The 16798-nt window shown below is 38.9% G+C and overlaps 1 protein-coding gene across 1 annotated transcript in view; it reads right to left on the bottom strand.

The window, feature by feature from the left end:
• The window catches only part of CPNE4 (copine 4), a 194303-nt gene that overhangs the window by 20555 nt on the left and 156950 nt on the right, over nucleotides 1-16798 (bottom strand). Inside the window, exon 11 of the mRNA XM_026842759.1 lies at nucleotides 2626-2680. Within this exon, the coding sequence (XP_026698560.1) occupies nucleotides 2626-2680 (55 nt within the window). The remainder of the gene's footprint in view (nucleotides 1-2625; nucleotides 2681-16798) is intronic.

Below are 16798 nucleotides of genomic sequence, written 5' to 3'. Positions count from 1 at the left end.
CTTGACTCTCTTAGAAGGTGTATCTTCAATTTGGAAGTGCAGCCAAAGCCAATCAGGGACTCGAAAGTGTTGATAGTTTATTCTAAGAAGCCAGATACTTGTATGGACTGTGTAGAGTATCACAGGGAGGGACTGAACAATAGCACAGATGACTTAATTCTTAATTCAGTTCCAGCTGGATGGGCCCATGATAGACACCGAGCTAATTATTTGTTCCCATCTGTTGCACAGCAGGGCTAGTCCCCCCCCTCCCCAAAAATGGTTCTTCTCTTCTTCAAAGTTTTATTACATTGATAAGCTGATGTCATGTCATTTTGTCATTTTCTGTCACAATTTTTCATAACGGAGATTAAAGATGTTCTGTCCCTCACATCTCCATTTACTTTGGGACTTGGTTTGTTTACTCACACATATGAAATCCACAAGCACGTAGCCCCATTTTCTTAAGTTTACCCTTACTTTTTCTGAACTTCCCAAAACCTGAAGGTCCCAATTCATCCATTTTCTTGCTTTGAGAGGTTAGTAACATATGGACACTTCAGGATAGCTCATGCTATTGGACAAGACCCTTCATCCATGCATGGGCTGCTATTTTCAATGCCAGTCTCTGACTTTCTTAAGAGTACTTGTCAGGAAATTATCCAAACACCAGTACTGCCAAAGCAGAAAATAAATTGGTGTTTGGGATTGTACAAATATATGGTTACAAAGTCCCCCTGAAATCACTTTCTGACAATATGGTTTCTTTAGCTGACACCTGAGATATGCTCTTACAATCAGGTGAAGAGGCTGTTGCTGGGGACTAACAAAACTGGTATATATATTGCTAGTATCTCATATGACCTGATGCATCAATGCCACCAGTTGATCATTTTGGCTAAGAAGCAGTCTTGTGCTGTGAATTTTACTGTACTACCATCACCAAAACAGTGACAAGACTTCAGCTGGCACAGTAACATCTTCCTTCAAGCAGTCCTTAGATAAGGATGGCTTTCCACAGCTGAAAGAATTGCAAGTATTCTCCCATGCAATGATGGTCACCTTGCAGATGGTGGAACAACCCTGGCACACCACCAAGCTCGTGACTTTGTTTAGGACACGGTAGTACATTACATTGTCAGTGATGGTCAGTACTGGGCTTGAAAGAGTGATCTGGTTGTGATGTATAGCCCAGCCCATCCAGCCAACACCTCTATACAGCCATGGGTAGGGAGGCATATATTCGTGGCAAAGGGATGAACATTTGAGAAATAGCTACTGTGCTCCACTGATGTGTCTGGTGGTGGAGGCTGCTCATGTTTATTCTTCAAAACACTCCCCCTTATATAGCAGAGATGGTTGTCAGCTGCTGCAGTTGGAACACATATACAACAGACCCATGTTCTGTGCACATTTAGCACATTAAAATCTGTATCAAAATTCTGGAAGCTGTCTTTGATTTTGGAAAGCATTAACACTGGAACAGAGCACTGCAAAAGACTTTGTCAGGCACAGTCCTCTTTTTTATAACAGTGAATTTTAGCTTAGAAGGCAATGCTGTTAAGGCGTACGTTGACTTACTTTAGACACGTGTTTGCAAGACACACATCAAATTTGCTGTACATCACCACTGTTATTCTTATGCACGTATTAAACCTACAAGCCACAAGGAACGTACTGGTACATTTTCTTCATCTGCTGATTCATGCTTTACAATGCTGAGTGACACATAATCCCTCTCCACGGAAATAATCACCTGGGCAGCGTTCACCTCCCTACCCCAGGCACAGCTGAGACACACAACCCGGAGCAGGCAACATGGGGATACAGGGTGAAGTCCGCATGATCAGAAGCCTAATGCTCTTATTTTCCAGATAGTATCTGAGTTGCAAGATCCCCAGCTAGTTTTTGGTTACTTATTTGTGCAGAACTACTTTTCTGCCCACACTACCTCTGCATGTACAGGACAGGATTTGAACTTCTGCCTATTTCTTCTTAGTTCTTTCTCTCTTGGATGCTACTTCTTTCACTCTACTGTCTTCATTCCAGCCCTACCAGACTGCATATTTATGCTCAAAACTGCACCATCACTGTGAATCACTCTCATTTTTGTTTTTTGTTTTTTTTTTTTTTTATAAATACTGCTTCTCTCCAGCATACATACATGCTCCTAGATTTCTCTTTGTGATACTGACAATGTCCATCATGACACAGAAATTTGCCACAGAGCTAAACTCTTCTAAAATATTTATTTTCAGGAAGATGTTAAATCTCTTCATCATAAAGCATGGACATTAGGCTGCTCACTAAACCAAAAGCTTCAAAAAATGGATCCTGTCAAACCAGGGATCTCAAAGCTTCAAAATATGCTTGCCAAGTATTAAAAAAAAATAAGTTTTCTTACTAGACTAGCATCCATTAACAAAGCTTTGCCAATACCATGAAATATTCTGGGTGTAATACAACTATTTTAAGTCTAGCTTTGATTTCTGGTTTCAGTGAGTTATCACTGGGTGAAAAAGCTAGATGAAAGAAAACAAGAAGTAGGAGCTGCTACCCCTCGCCTCTGCCCTGCACCGAACCACCTCACCCTTATTTTGTGCCTCATAAACCAAGGGAACTAGAAAATGTCATTTATGCACCTACTTTGTATTCTGGGGGTATCCTTGCTCCAAATCCAAAGGCTGGGAACATTTTGTCACTGGAAAAGAATAATAAAAAAAAAAGATTTCCCACAGAGAAATGCACTTTGTTACAATAAACATTTAATCTTCTGTAAACATTCACCAAAAATGCAAAGCAGCACAACAGTACAGAATTGGCTTTTAGGTCATGTTACATGGCAGACTGGGAGAATATTGGATTAGAGAGGGAGGGGTATGTGCTGATCAGATAGTGGAGTGATATGGAAGATTTTTCAGGTGAATCCCTAGTATTTTTTGGAACTGAAAATCAGTTGGAGAATACCGAGGGATCAAGATATCTCGCACGTCTCCCACAAATGCAGTAACAGGTCTGTATTACCCACTCTTTCACACTACGTGGCTGCAGCATGAGGGTGAGTTGTCTTAACAACCTGTAACAACATATAAATATAAATTTCATATAAATACAGATGTGTTCCTCCAGCTCAGAAAATGGGTGTAGTGAAGAGGTAACTCTGTAATTAAAAGTGTTCACAAATCTGGGTTCTTACAATTGTCCAGGTGCAAAAGAGACTTCCTAAAATATCTGAAGGGCAATTTCACACCCTCAAACCTGCAGGTTCTGTAAAGCTTTCCACCTGCATCTTTAGTAATTTGACTGAAACGTGAAATTATTCTAATTAGGCAGATGTTAGACAGACCCTAGAAAATGCTGTGGCATGGTCACTTTGCTTTCAAACTACAGTGATGTTGTTCTACCCCAGTTAGATCTGTAGAGACAAAAATTCCTGATTCAGAGAACCTGGAAACTTCAAGGCTGTTAATACCCTTTCATGCAATAATGTCTCACACAGCCCACGTGTTGTCAAGATGCCTCTTCCCAGATGGCAAAGTGGAAAACAACAAGCTGTAAGGAATGTCTCGTCCCTGAGTCAGCAAAGCACTTGATCACAGACTTGAGGTTACCAATTCACCCAAATGTGTGCTTAATTCTAAACACATCCTGAAGCCCCACTGGAGTCACTGAACTGTACTCCAATGCTCTGATGAATCAAACCCCTCATAGGTTTCAGGGTCCTTGGAAAAGTTGAGTGCCTACTGCCATTATTGGCACTTTCGAAAATTCCCGAGAGGCCAGCAGCTTCAATTTTCTTTATGTTGTTCAAGATACAGCCACTCCAAATATGAACTGAATAATTTACTTCCCAGACATACTCAAGAAAGATAATAGTACCTATTAAAGCTGCTGGGCTATTCTGTCTGATATAGGCTGTGAAAGGCACCATGATATTTCTGATACAAGCTAAAGAAAAATAGAAGAGATTACAAGAAAACAGAAATAAGTGCCCCACCCCCCACCCAGGTTAGTGTAACCATGAGAAATATTCACCTGCTCATCGGGAAACAGTGATGACCGTCATCGGATAGTTTAGCTCTCACAATTGTTCTGCTACAAAATGTAGTTGCCGCATAAATCTTGGGAGCACAGTTCTGTGTACCATATGTTACACTGTGTGACAATGCATCTTGGAAAGGAAGACTAACATCATTTGCATGGTAATGAAACATTTTTTTTCCAAGAGATGTCAGAAACAAAGTAGCTGCTGACATTTGATGCTAACCACCTGCTGATAGCCTTCTCTTTGATTAAACACTCCTGGAAGTGGGGAAGCCCTTATAAATAGCTGCAGAGAATTCAGGCACATACTTAGAGGACAAGAAATAAGAAGCCATTAGAAAAGAATCCGAGGAGAGAAAAAAAAAATATCTTGTTTTACATCAATGGTTAAGTATGGTTGGATTAGAAAAATCAAACCCTGTGGAGCTGCAAGTTAATTGATTTTGGGGAAGAGCAAACAGACTAAAAAAGAATTTTACTTAGGTAGAACATAAGTGTCTAAGTTCAATAAATCAATCCAAAAAGCTGATGTTGGCAGCAATTACCCAACCTGGGAGATACCTAAACCCATACAGTGCCTGCATTTGTACTGCAGTGTTTCTCGGGTGTGAACAAGTGTAGGCACTCTTTTATCTACATCTCCACCTTCTGCTCTGCAGCAATTCAGAGACAGCACTAAGTGATACCTCCAGCAGCCCGGATTTTCCTTCTGGTGGTGAGACCCCCACGTTCCCAGTCACACAGTGGCACAGTCCCCACTGTTATTGTCCACCCAGAATACCTTACCACCACAGTCAGGACACCTGCCTTTTTGTCTCAATCTCCCACCTCATTTTGTGAGCAAATGCTAGTTGCTGCTATCATTGCCTTGTGAAAGAGTAAAGCTTGATCATGTACCCCCTCAAGATGGGATTTCATGTGGCTGCTTTTTAGAGGAAAATGCATGAACTCTAGAGAGGAAGGGTATCCTAGCATCTGCCCCTGTGCTTAGGGCTTTCTCTTGACTCACTCAGGAAACTCCTCATTTTCCAGAATTTAGGCATATACCTCTGGTATTCTCATTCCAGCTGCTGGGACCAAGGAATTAAATTTCATGTGCTCCCAGAGCTTGATCTTTAGGGTAAGAAGGGAACCTTTTGATTATCACTCATGACATCCCTTGCATAAAAAAGATAATCATATTATTCCCTAACCACACCTCAAAATTTGTGGCTGACAGCTTTCAGAATAAAATAAAATTTCAATGTAAGCAATACTTTTCCTCTTATCACATAAACCAAGGTGTTTAGCTAGTATAAAGGTCTCTTTAGTAACTATGCAGTTTAGGGGCGTAGTGATGTTTTTCATAGTAACTGTCTCTAGTCTTCCCATCCACCCCGTACCTTGTCATATGAGAAAAAATCTGGCAGCTAAGCCTGCTGCCCTCATTCTGCTTGTCCTGCACTACTGAGACATAGCAGGGAAAAAGTGACCCAGAAGGGCAGCCAAGGACTCTCTTGCTTCCAGGACAACCCCTTATGGTATAGAGGCATGACATAGCTGCTCTACCAGACCCAGGGCTATCATGGCAGCTTGCAACAGAAAACAGAGCAGCTTTCCAGTTTCTGGAAGCTGTGTCGAGAGTTAGGCCATCCAGGGACTGAAACTACTGTCAGAAAATGGAAAGAAGGTTTCCTCCTGCCTCAAGGGTGAATTGCATGCATCAGAGACTCCAGCCCTGTTTCCTAACCCGGCATTTAAGTAGGAAAGGGATCTGCTCTAATGACTTTTGTCTCTTTGTAATTTAAACTCAAAAGAAGAAAAGTGAGAACCAGTTTTCTTTTCCTTTGTGCTTGCTCCGGCATTTGGGCTTCATTTGTACCAATAAATAGGCCTGGGGCCCTGCCTGAAGCCCTGGAACCTGCCTATAGACATGGTCTGTTAGCAGTCTTCCTGGCATAGAGCTGACTGCTGCCAACCAGCAGCCCCCAGGTATTTCCCAGGAACAGTGCTGGGGACAGCTGTGCTTGAGACTGCTCCCAAATGGCAGTTTGAGCATCGGCGGTTTGTGCTGGGAGGAAGGAAGAAAGCTGACATACAATGACAAGGGCAGTGTCATGTCCTTGGCCTCAGGACACATCAGGATCTTTGATTTGTTTTGTTTAAGCCTAGCCAGAGTCCTTGGCGCATGCAAGGCTTGCACTGCACTGCTGGAGACAGATTGATGAAGGGACAGGAGAAAAACACAGAAGAGTAAAACCAAGCTGGTTCTATAAAACCTGAAATTTGCAAAATCAAGTAAGAAATAGATGATTGTGTCTTGGCAGAATCTTCACGATATTACTCTGTCATGTCTACTTCACATTTTATATTGGTTTTTGTTTTATATAGGTTCCCTTGAAAATTAAAACTTGGCATAATTTTCAAAAAGCTGAAGTACTTGACATGTGAAGATCAAAAAAGCAAAAGCATTGGACTCTGAATTTTATATGTGGTTATATAAGGGCCCTGAGTAGTCATGCAGGCATAGATGTATATGGCTTCTGGTACTTTTCCCAGTCAAACAGGCATAAATTACTGAAAGATGCCAGACTGAGCAGATCTAGGTTATACCTTAAAGGTAAAATCAGGGAGAGAGTTCAGGTTCACTGTTCATACTGGTAAATGTAAATTAATGTATATAGAAAGGAATTGTCAGGACTCCAAGACTGCAGTCTTCTGAACAGAAATACAACCAGTTAGAGAAAACTCCCTCAGTAACCTCGACTATAACGTAAAGCATAGCAGAAAATAAATTCTGAAAATATCCCATAATATCCTTTCAGAAAATTGCTCAGTTTTAGTCACCCATCCTTCAAGCTATCTAGTGGAAACAGAGGAAGCACAATGACAAATCAATACATTAACAGGGGCAGAGAGGAGAGAGATTTCAGTGAGTTGTACTGCACAGACAGAAAAAGAGATGAATAGAGAAAATAGCAAGGTTTTTTAAATTAGTAAAATTGATACAATTTTCTGTTTCATTAGGAAGCCTAGTGTTACTGGAAGGTAAGAAATATGTTTACAATAAAGATAGGAGAGAAAATACAGAACACTTCAAAATCCTGTCTCATTAACCACTAGTGCCCTCTGACACGGGAGTATCACTGAAACATGGGAGTTCACCTTTATCCTGAGAAGGATTTTCTATTCCTAGTAACAAGGAAGAGAATTCAGATAAAACTTCAACCGGGTGAAATTAGTCAGATGTTAGAGAATATTTTGCAACTTCCTCTGAAGCTGCTGGCATCGACAATGCTGCAGAGAGAGCTAGATAGTCACCAGTCTGATAATACCTGTATTCAGAAAGGAAAACAAGAGCTGCCAGGACTGTGCTCTCTGAAAATTAGCTTCTTTCTAAAATCTAAATTGGGAATCTAAGTTCTTAATGGTATGGAGTAAATTAAGTGTGTGTGTGGGGAAAGGCCTAAGTCATTTTATATGCTATTTATTCATTCTGAAAGATGAACTTCTAGGTAGCCACTTACACAGGTTGTTTGGGACTCATTTTACTGGTACTCATGAAAGCCTTTTGCTATGTAGCTATAGATGTGCTTACCTTCAAGCTCCTGAAGTCAATGCAGCAATTTGTATGGATGCTAACTGACCTTGGAGAGTCTCAGCATGAAAACCTCCTCACTTTATACTAGAGCAACATAGTAGCACTAGCCCTACTAACAACTCAGTGAATGTGGGGAAAAGAAAGAAACATGGGGTGGGGAGAAAGAAACAATAAGAACCCATTTTTAGTTTCAAATGACCAAGAATCTTAAATTTACAGCTCTTTGAAATTCTTGCAAGGAATATACCTGACTAGAATCCCTGGATATTAAGCTGTCACTTGTAATTTTGGTTTTGTGTTAGTTCAGAATTACCAGGGAGATGTTCTTAAAGCACTATGCTGGACGCAGCAAAAATCAATTACTATGCCTTTCATTTTCAATTCCAACCTTAAAAGAATAAATGGTAGATCTGTTCTGCTCTACATACTTTTCCCGTGATGAAATCAGATATTTTTCCTCAGTTAGAAAGAAATTTCAAGTTGCCAAAATAAAATGGGAGTGTCTGTTACACATGTAATTGGAAAAAGTGTGAATGTGTTGAGAGGGAGAAGGGAGGGGCACGGGAAGAGGAAGAGGGAGAGAGGAAAGGGGAAATGAAAAAAGCAGAAAACAGCAAATGCCACAAACAAAATAGAGTCATCTCCAAACTCAATTAAAATTGTAATCTTTCATGTTCAGGGAGTGAACTGGAAGAATATGAGCTGAATTAAGTGTTTCTTTTCTAAAGCATATGAATGAATCATGTTCCTGAGTGTATTTAGTAGTTATCTGAGAAGGGCTTGATGCCAGTAAATTCTGAATCATAACAGCTTACAGGGATTAGCAGCAGTTCCAAAGAAAATACAGAAATCATTTGAAATATTTAAACATTTTCAGTTCCTGCTTTGCAAGCAGAGCTAGGTAAACAAAGGACATGATCTGTATGATTGAATAGGGCTAAATAAAACCATTTAAGTGGAAGGGACCAGAGCCCATTTGCATCACCCCTTGCAGACTTGCACACTGACCTGTCCTCCTCCAGGATGGGCCAGCAGTAGAGCCAGGCTGTGGTCAAGCTCTCAGCCTGCCCCAGAGTCAGAAAGATCACAAGAGTTCAGCAGCAGCAGTTTTCTCCCCCTATCCTTCTCTGGGGGACTGCTACACTGTCACCACATATTCACTGTGTGGCTGTACCTAGTTTGATACAACCACATCTCTAGATTTGGCCAGGTTACTGCGTGTTTAATCAAGCTTTCACTGTACCTAATAAGGCTTGGCATCCAGTCCATAATGCACAGTGATTTTTAACAGAGCAGCAAGAATGAACTTATTATCATACACCTTCGTCACAAAAGAGAGTTGGGAGCATGTAAATCAATGCTAAATCACTGCAACAGCACATTGTTTGGTCTGTCACAGAGATGTTACACAATCATGTGCAAAATCCTGACATTAAAATTCACTCGCTTTCTTTAATTACAGCTCTTAGTCACCTTAGGGGAGCTGGAATCTGCTGAATACTGAGAAATAGATACTGTCATGTAATTGTGTTTCAAGAATATGAGGGAATACCTCTCTTATCTGAGAGGAAAATAGTTAATAAAGCAGGGGAATACAAATTCCCTGAAGCTAACCACCGAAAGGCATCAACTCATGAAATAACTAACAAAGCCAAATCCAGGTACAATGGATTTAAACTTCCCCACGTTAACATTAAAAGAATTGCAAAAGAAGCTCTGCAGGGTAAAAGTATCAAGGCAACTCAGAAATTCCAAGATTGCGGAAAAGTAAATACCCACCAAAAACCCCCCAGTCATCAGAACCTGAGGGAGGAGAAGGTTAAACAAAATTAAATGGCAGCAAGATATATCACTTGCTAGAAGGATAGCCTAATAAAATGGCATACTCAGGAAGGTGAGGCAAAATGTCAAGCTTCCCTGCAAGATGACAAATAAATTGCAGTGACCTGATTTATAACTACATGAATGACCCAATTCAGTAAAATGAATCTTGAAAAAGAAATGGGACTTTTAAACTGGGAATAAACTAGGGAAGGGGGTGCTGCAAGAGGCTACAACGAGTTACATTTAACTTCCCAAACCAGGCAGTTTCCAGACAGTCCTATGTATTTTAAGGGGTTGAACATATGTCCCTGTACCTTTCAAAACCTTATCTCTCTAGTGGGACTCTATCATATCTGTGAGATCATATATAGAAAACTGTACCATCCCTGAAAAGGTCATTGTCACACAGACTGTAATCTCAGACGTTTGAAACCTGGCATGACTTGAAGGCAACACTGCAGGCAGCAGGCTGAATTCTGTCACGTAAGGAGCAGATCATGAAGAACCCCAGACTGAACAACGGTGAGGCCCTGCCCCCCTGAAACATAAGTGTGGCTTTCAAGTTTCAGGGTGTACTGCACTAAGCAACCGCAAGGACAAAAGCTTTGCTATGTAGGCAGATAATTGTGTCCTTTTTTATGAATTACAGTGGAAAGGGTTGGGCAGAGCTCTTCCTCTGCAGCAATTTTCTATCAGAAAATACCTACCTATAAGGGGTGTGCTGGGAAGAGAGGAATACAGGACTGTGTTGGCATATGTATGCAGGGAGGTGCTGGAAGAGGAATTTCTCATCAAATGCTCTCAAGATACAAATGAGCTTTCTAGGATGAGCAGGATAACACCATTATAGAGATTATATTGTGATTTAATGTGACCAAATGAGCTGTTGATGTAATTCCACCAAAATCAAAATGACATTAAGTCAAAATGAAGGACACTATCAAAACAAGTTAGAGCAAAATTGTAAGTGAAATATACTGATGACTAAACGTTCAGCTAGGCATCACTGAATACGAAGGAGGAAATGGGCTACTACCCTTGGTTCATCTGCTGATTTGGAGTCTCTGATCAAGGTTAATTTCACACTAGTTTGGAAGGGACAGTAAAATAGTAAATGAAGCCTAATTCACAAGAATTGCCTAGGCTTTAACTGTGAGCAAGCTGACCCACAAACATCCTGTTAAGGTTGACTCAGGCAAAAGGTGCCCACTTTCTGTAAGGGGGGAAACTTGCATGAGAAGATTTAGAACATGATTGTCATTTACCCCGAAGATGGGTTTCCAAATGGGAATAATTTGCTTCTCAGCTATATGCTAACATAATAGAGTGGGTATCTAGAATAGTTACATCCTTAACAATTCAAGGAGGAAATTTACGCTCCTGAAATTGTGGAAATGGTTGTGTTGACTAAAGATGTACCATATCAGTATCAGACGGCATCAGTGAAAATGGCAAGATAACCTGCTGTCTCCTTTATTTATGCTTTTTTCTTATTAATATTTATTTACACAGATGTCCAGTCTCTACAGCAGTAGGTGGTATGCAATTTCACATGAAGTTCGTAGGATTTTATACTTCAAGTCATTCTCTTCCAAAAGAAATGCTGACAGAGAAATCCCAACAGTATCAGTCTGCACAGTCCTGGAGAAGTGTCAAGTACTGCACAGAACAAAGCTCTTCCTCGGAGGAGATTTCAAGCTGAACTGAGAAATAATAAAGACAGAATAGAAAAGCTGTGCAGAAGGCTCAGATTTTGACATATCTACCAGCTGACAGAATGCAGCAGAGGTCTCTGAAAATCACATGGAGGAAGCAGTGGCTTTGCTAAGAAACTTGAAAGGGACTGCTCGTGACTGATACACTGGCATAGGAACCGAGTTCCTGGAAGAAGAGGCAGCATAAAGAAGACACAAAGATGAAAACTTGGTAAGGGAAAAGGCAGTTGTACTGGACTAATTCTCCTGTACTGATTCTTGAGATAAAAAGCAGTGATTGTAGAAACCTGTGTGGCAACACTCTGCAAATACAGGTTCTGCAAAGGCAACTGCTAAATATGTGTAGGTATATGTTATGTAATTTTGCCAGCCTAGGTCCTCAGCAGTTAAATCCAAGGATTTTCAATCCCTGTTGGTGATTAAAAGTATTAGCAATTGCTTTTTCACAGTGCAGTTCAAGTCCTGGGTTATCCATACACTTCAGAATATGTTTACCCACTCCAGAGCTTATTGATAAACATAAGCACCAAGTTTTTCCGTATAGGTTAATGTTTTTCTATTTTTCTTCTGTTGTAAGTTGATGTAAATTTGGTCCTATTAAAGCACTAAATAAAAAGATTCATGTCTTTTCCCCCATGGATTTTAAACTTGTTTAGATATGCTAATCAGCTTTTTTTGCTTAACAGCCTCCAGAAAGGTTGTTTCTGTAATTAAAGTGATAAAGAGAGATGCTTAATAATTAAGCATATTTTTATTTATTGATCTGCATGGGTAGATTAAATTTTAACATCTATAGCTCTATGTAGGGATTTCATGAAATATTTAATATTGCATATAGTACCAGTTTTTCTAGGCATCATTCTTTTGCCCCAGTTTTAATGAACTACTATTATACTACTATCTCAACCAAAGCAAGTTTCAGCTTTTCTCCTTATGTCTGGCAAAATTACCTGAAGGCACTTAATTCAGATCGCTCCAGCCAAAGTAACTCTCTGAATCTTCATCCACAAACCCAGACATAGTTTCAGGATGAATGATCTGTTAAGTAGTTCTTGGGGATGAAGCTCTGATTAATAAAGCAGATTGCAAGGTGTAAACTCCGGGATCTCTTTTCCACTTAAACTCCCAATCCAAACCAGCATTTAAGTACGTGCTGATCTTTGTATTTGGGACTAATCGCACTGATTTATATATGACTTCCATAACATGTACTGCATTATACATACTTGTCCTCTTTCTCCTCCCTAACTGCCCTCCGCTAGGTACTTCAGGAAATATGTTTCTGGCACAGACGGACATTTCATCTGACTTATTTTTTTCCTTTCTTACATCTACACTGAAAGAGTACCTGGTCTTTTTATATCCTCCTTCCATTTTTTCTCAGTTTTCAAGTGCACTTTATTGCATGAAGGAAGTAAGTTTTTATATACGGTTTTCCATCAGAGTGAACACACTCGCTCAGACCTAAAATACTGAAGAAGAAATCATAAAGAGGAACTTTTGCATCTGTCAGCTACTGCTGCAAGCCACTGATTGCAGAAGGTAATGTTGAAACTCACACTGACTTCAGGACTTTCATATCTTGTGTGGAATGTAGCCCAGTTTTTAAATTTGCACTCTTAAGGATTTTACAAATATCTACACATAAATAATTTCTGCAGTTTGCAAGAATAATGTACTCTTTGCTCATTAGTGGCCTTTGGGGAGGTGCTAGACAAGTGTGTTTTACAGAAGCAGTTTATTTGTTAACATATGATCTCAGTGTGAATGTCAGTTTTAAGGAGCTACTTGAGTATTTAGAGCTAAGAAGGCTATTTGCCTAAATGAAAAAGGACATTAATGTCATGAAACAATAAAATTTATCTCCATGTGTTTCAAGGGCTCTTGGAAAGAACAAAAAAATCTGCAGGATTGGCAAGAGTGGATACACAGACACAGAGATTTAAAATAATTAAGAACTAGTTTTTGAAATAGATTTTGAATACAAATAAAATGAAGATTGATTTTATGACATCATTTTACAAAACTACACATGGAATCATGAGTTGAGTGCATAGATCAGAATGGGGATGGCCCATCAAAAGTCATAAGTTCCATAAATATCCAGTGCAAGAAATGCTTTAAAATATTTGATAAAACACATTTAACCTTTCTCTTTTTCAAGATATCAGTATTGATTTGACCACACAAAAGCTGACTTTCACATATTTGTGAGCAATTTTTATTAACTCAGTGAAAACTGAAGGTATGCACAAATATAAAACTATGTTTAAAAATGAATCATAAAGATCATCCAGGTATATAGGAGGCACTGAACATTTGGTTGTGGGTCAAAAGATTAACAATAAAGTTCAAACACTCAGACACTTAACTCCATGTTAGAGCCATCTATATTTTGCATAGTACTTCAGTGTTTGAGTTGGACTGAATTCAGTGGGATTAGATAATAAAATCTAGTGTCTTGCTGAATCAGAAAAGAGGTTTTAATGCAAAGATAAATATTTAATGTCATATAATGAGACTCTTAATAAGCAGAAGAGAAAGGAAAGCTACTAACTGCAGAAATCAGATTGCAAACTGAGGAGCAGATTTTCAGGACTTGCCATGAGCTTTACTCACAATATCATTATTAAAACCGGTAATAATGTAAGAGCATTTAGGAATTATTTCAGCCTTTAGCATTGTGTGCATGTAACAGCATTTATCCTTTCAAACTAGCTATTTACAGTTCCATTTCAGCCCTTTTTTTCATTTGCCACTGACAGCAATCACAGCAGAATGAAAGATGAGCTACATTCACGGATTGTTGGGTGTATTCCAGCACCGGTAAAACAAATCATTAAGATCAAAGGATCAGCCATTTTAATAAACTGTGTGCACTGTTGTTATTGTGACTTATGGCTTTGTTCTGCAGAGAGGGAAGCTATAAAACAGCATAAAAGAGAAATAATTTTTTTTTACTGCATGGTTAAGTGTTAACCACATATATTATACATATATAAGTACACATAATATCTATATATTATATACATACCTGTATATTTATACACACGAGTAAAACTCTAGTTGTAAATACATATATATATATATATATATATGTGTGTGTGTGTAGGTGCTTACATGTGAGATTCACAGCACACTTGCAGCTATCATGTGAATAGTACTTGTTTATCTACAGATATTAGTTTTCACAGATGTTTTCAGTTTATAATAATGGAAAGAGACTTGTCAATGTGCACATACATGTGCTGAGGGCACATCTCAGTACTATTTGAGTACTGGTTCTTGCTTACACAAGGCAGCTGTGTTGTCCTGTGCAGCTCGCAGGTGCAGTCTCCCTGCTGTTATTCAGATAGTACATCCTCCTGCAGAGAATGGAAGCTCCTCCCTGCCCACATGCCTCTGTTTCCCTTTGATGAAAGCCAGGATATAATAAGGGGAAGAGAGAAGAGGTAGGTCAGGTCCTGACGAAGTCAGGATGTGGCCAGACTTTATGCTGGGACACAGGCAAAAGGAAATGTTCCCTGATTCCTCCGTCTAGCCTCTGGCTTACAAAGCAGGGGGGCAGTTTTGTGATACAAATGAAAAATATTTTGGGAATTGTTGCCATGGAAAACAGGACACATTCAAAATTAGTACTATTATAACTACCGGAGTTTCATGGCTTTATAAAATTCTGGTCCACAGGTCTGATATTTCAACTGATGAATAAGTTTGTCTTTTGTCATATCTGGGTATTCAACCAGCAAAGACACCTGCCATCTATCCTTTGAAAATAATATTCTCTTGAAGGGGTCTCCACCAGCCTCCAAAACAAAAGGGTGGCCAAAACCATTGTTCAGAGTTGGTGAAGGTTAGAAGTCCTACGCCAGCCATCATGCACAGAGAGCTAAGTATAACCTCATCTACCTTAACTACACTTGCTAACTCATTGTTCAAAACGTGTAGAGGGAATATATGCACATTTGGTAGCGATCAGCTTATTATTCAGGATCTAGGCTAGGCTAATATTGCTGGTTGTCAGAAACGACTGAGTTTGACTTCTGATCCAGAGAACTCAATACTGAAATTACTGAGGTAAAGAATAAATATGGAATGATACAGAAGCAGATCCTTTTAATATTAAACTCTTCAGTGCTCAATGATTTTTCATCATTTTCATCTGTTCATCTATGCTACAGAAAGGTAGAGCAGACTTGCTCAATTACAAGGTAAAATTATACTAGTGATATCATTCTTAATATAAATGAAAGCTTGTGAAAATGTTTAAATGGAAATATATATTTCTCACTTATTGCTTCATGATGTCATCTTTAAACATTCATGACTCATCTTAAAATAAATTATTCTCCATGGAGCTGTCTGCTTATTTTATCAAATACTTTCAATAATAAGTTTTTAATGTTTTCCCCTTTCCAGTATTTTTAACTACATTTTAGAGCCTAATTCCTTAAAACTAATGAATGTTTCTCCCTCCTTTATGATCCGTTGCTGCTGTTGCTTAGCCACTGATTATATCACATACAAATTTTATCTTCTCTCTTATGACAAATGTTGTTACAGCCTGAAACAATTCCACCATAAAGTATTAAGTCTTTTGTGCAGGTGAACAGCTCTTCCATTTCCCATATCATTATCAGATTGGCCTATTCCTACAGGACTGCAGCATTTCTACAATCTGGATAATAATCAAAGTCTGTTTCTCATTCTCTGAATATTGCTGATGAAATAATCAATCGTATTCTTTCATGCTTAACTACGCAGGATGGCACTATTCATTTAACTGTTTCACGAATCTCTGAACCATACAGATAGATGGGCTTTTGGATGAGCAGGGATTATTCCACTGTATCAAGGGATGCGAGGCAGCACTTAATTTGGAGCATTAATTACGTAGGGATACATTATGTTAGGCTGATATGTATAGAAACCTAGAATATGAGAAGATTTGACTTGATCACCAGAACTAACTAGAGTATATAAAAGAAAATTTTGGATTTTGACTGTAGTCTCTCTCTATATTACTTGTGAATCCAATTTCTCCTAAATTAAAAATAAATTGGAATGTTTATAATTACAGAAGCATTTTAAGTAATAGCTATAGGCTTTTTTTTTTTTCAATATAAAAAAGCAGTCTTTAGATATATGTGTAGTAAAAGTACTTAGCATTCAACAGCTGTGCTCTTGGAATGCAAAAAAAGCATTGCAAACAACAGATTTTACCTTATTCCAACTATTCTTTCATTTGATGTAAATACATTAATCTTGAGATCCATTTTCCTTTGTTTGGACTGAAATCAGCCAGTTCTGCTTATTTGAGATAATTGATGGGTACAAACTATGAAACTCCAGGTAAGTGCACTGCCGTCTTTGTGGTCTCATATTTTAATCTTACTGCCCCTGTGCAAATGATGACACTCTGGCTCTAAATAACTCTTCGGTTCAGCAGGCCCCTCTGTTTTCAATTCTGTCCAATCTTAACCTGGAAGCAGAAATCTTACTCCAGTATTTGTAGCACAAGTGAGCTCACTGGAGCAGTTATGGATCTGTGCCATATTTCGGATTCTTACTGAATTTGAAACTCTTTTTTTTGAAAAAAAAGTATATATAGAAGATTTGCTTTATAGGTTGTATATGCTTATACATCTCATGGTTG

Source organism: Athene cunicularia, assembly GCF_003259725.1.
Source record: "Athene cunicularia isolate RWA chromosome 2 unlocalized genomic scaffold, athCun1 chr2_part1, whole genome shotgun sequence".
NCBI classification, from domain to species: Eukaryota; Metazoa; Chordata; class Aves; order Strigiformes; family Strigidae; genus Athene; species Athene cunicularia.
This window is presented reverse-complemented; position numbering and strand designations above follow the sequence as displayed.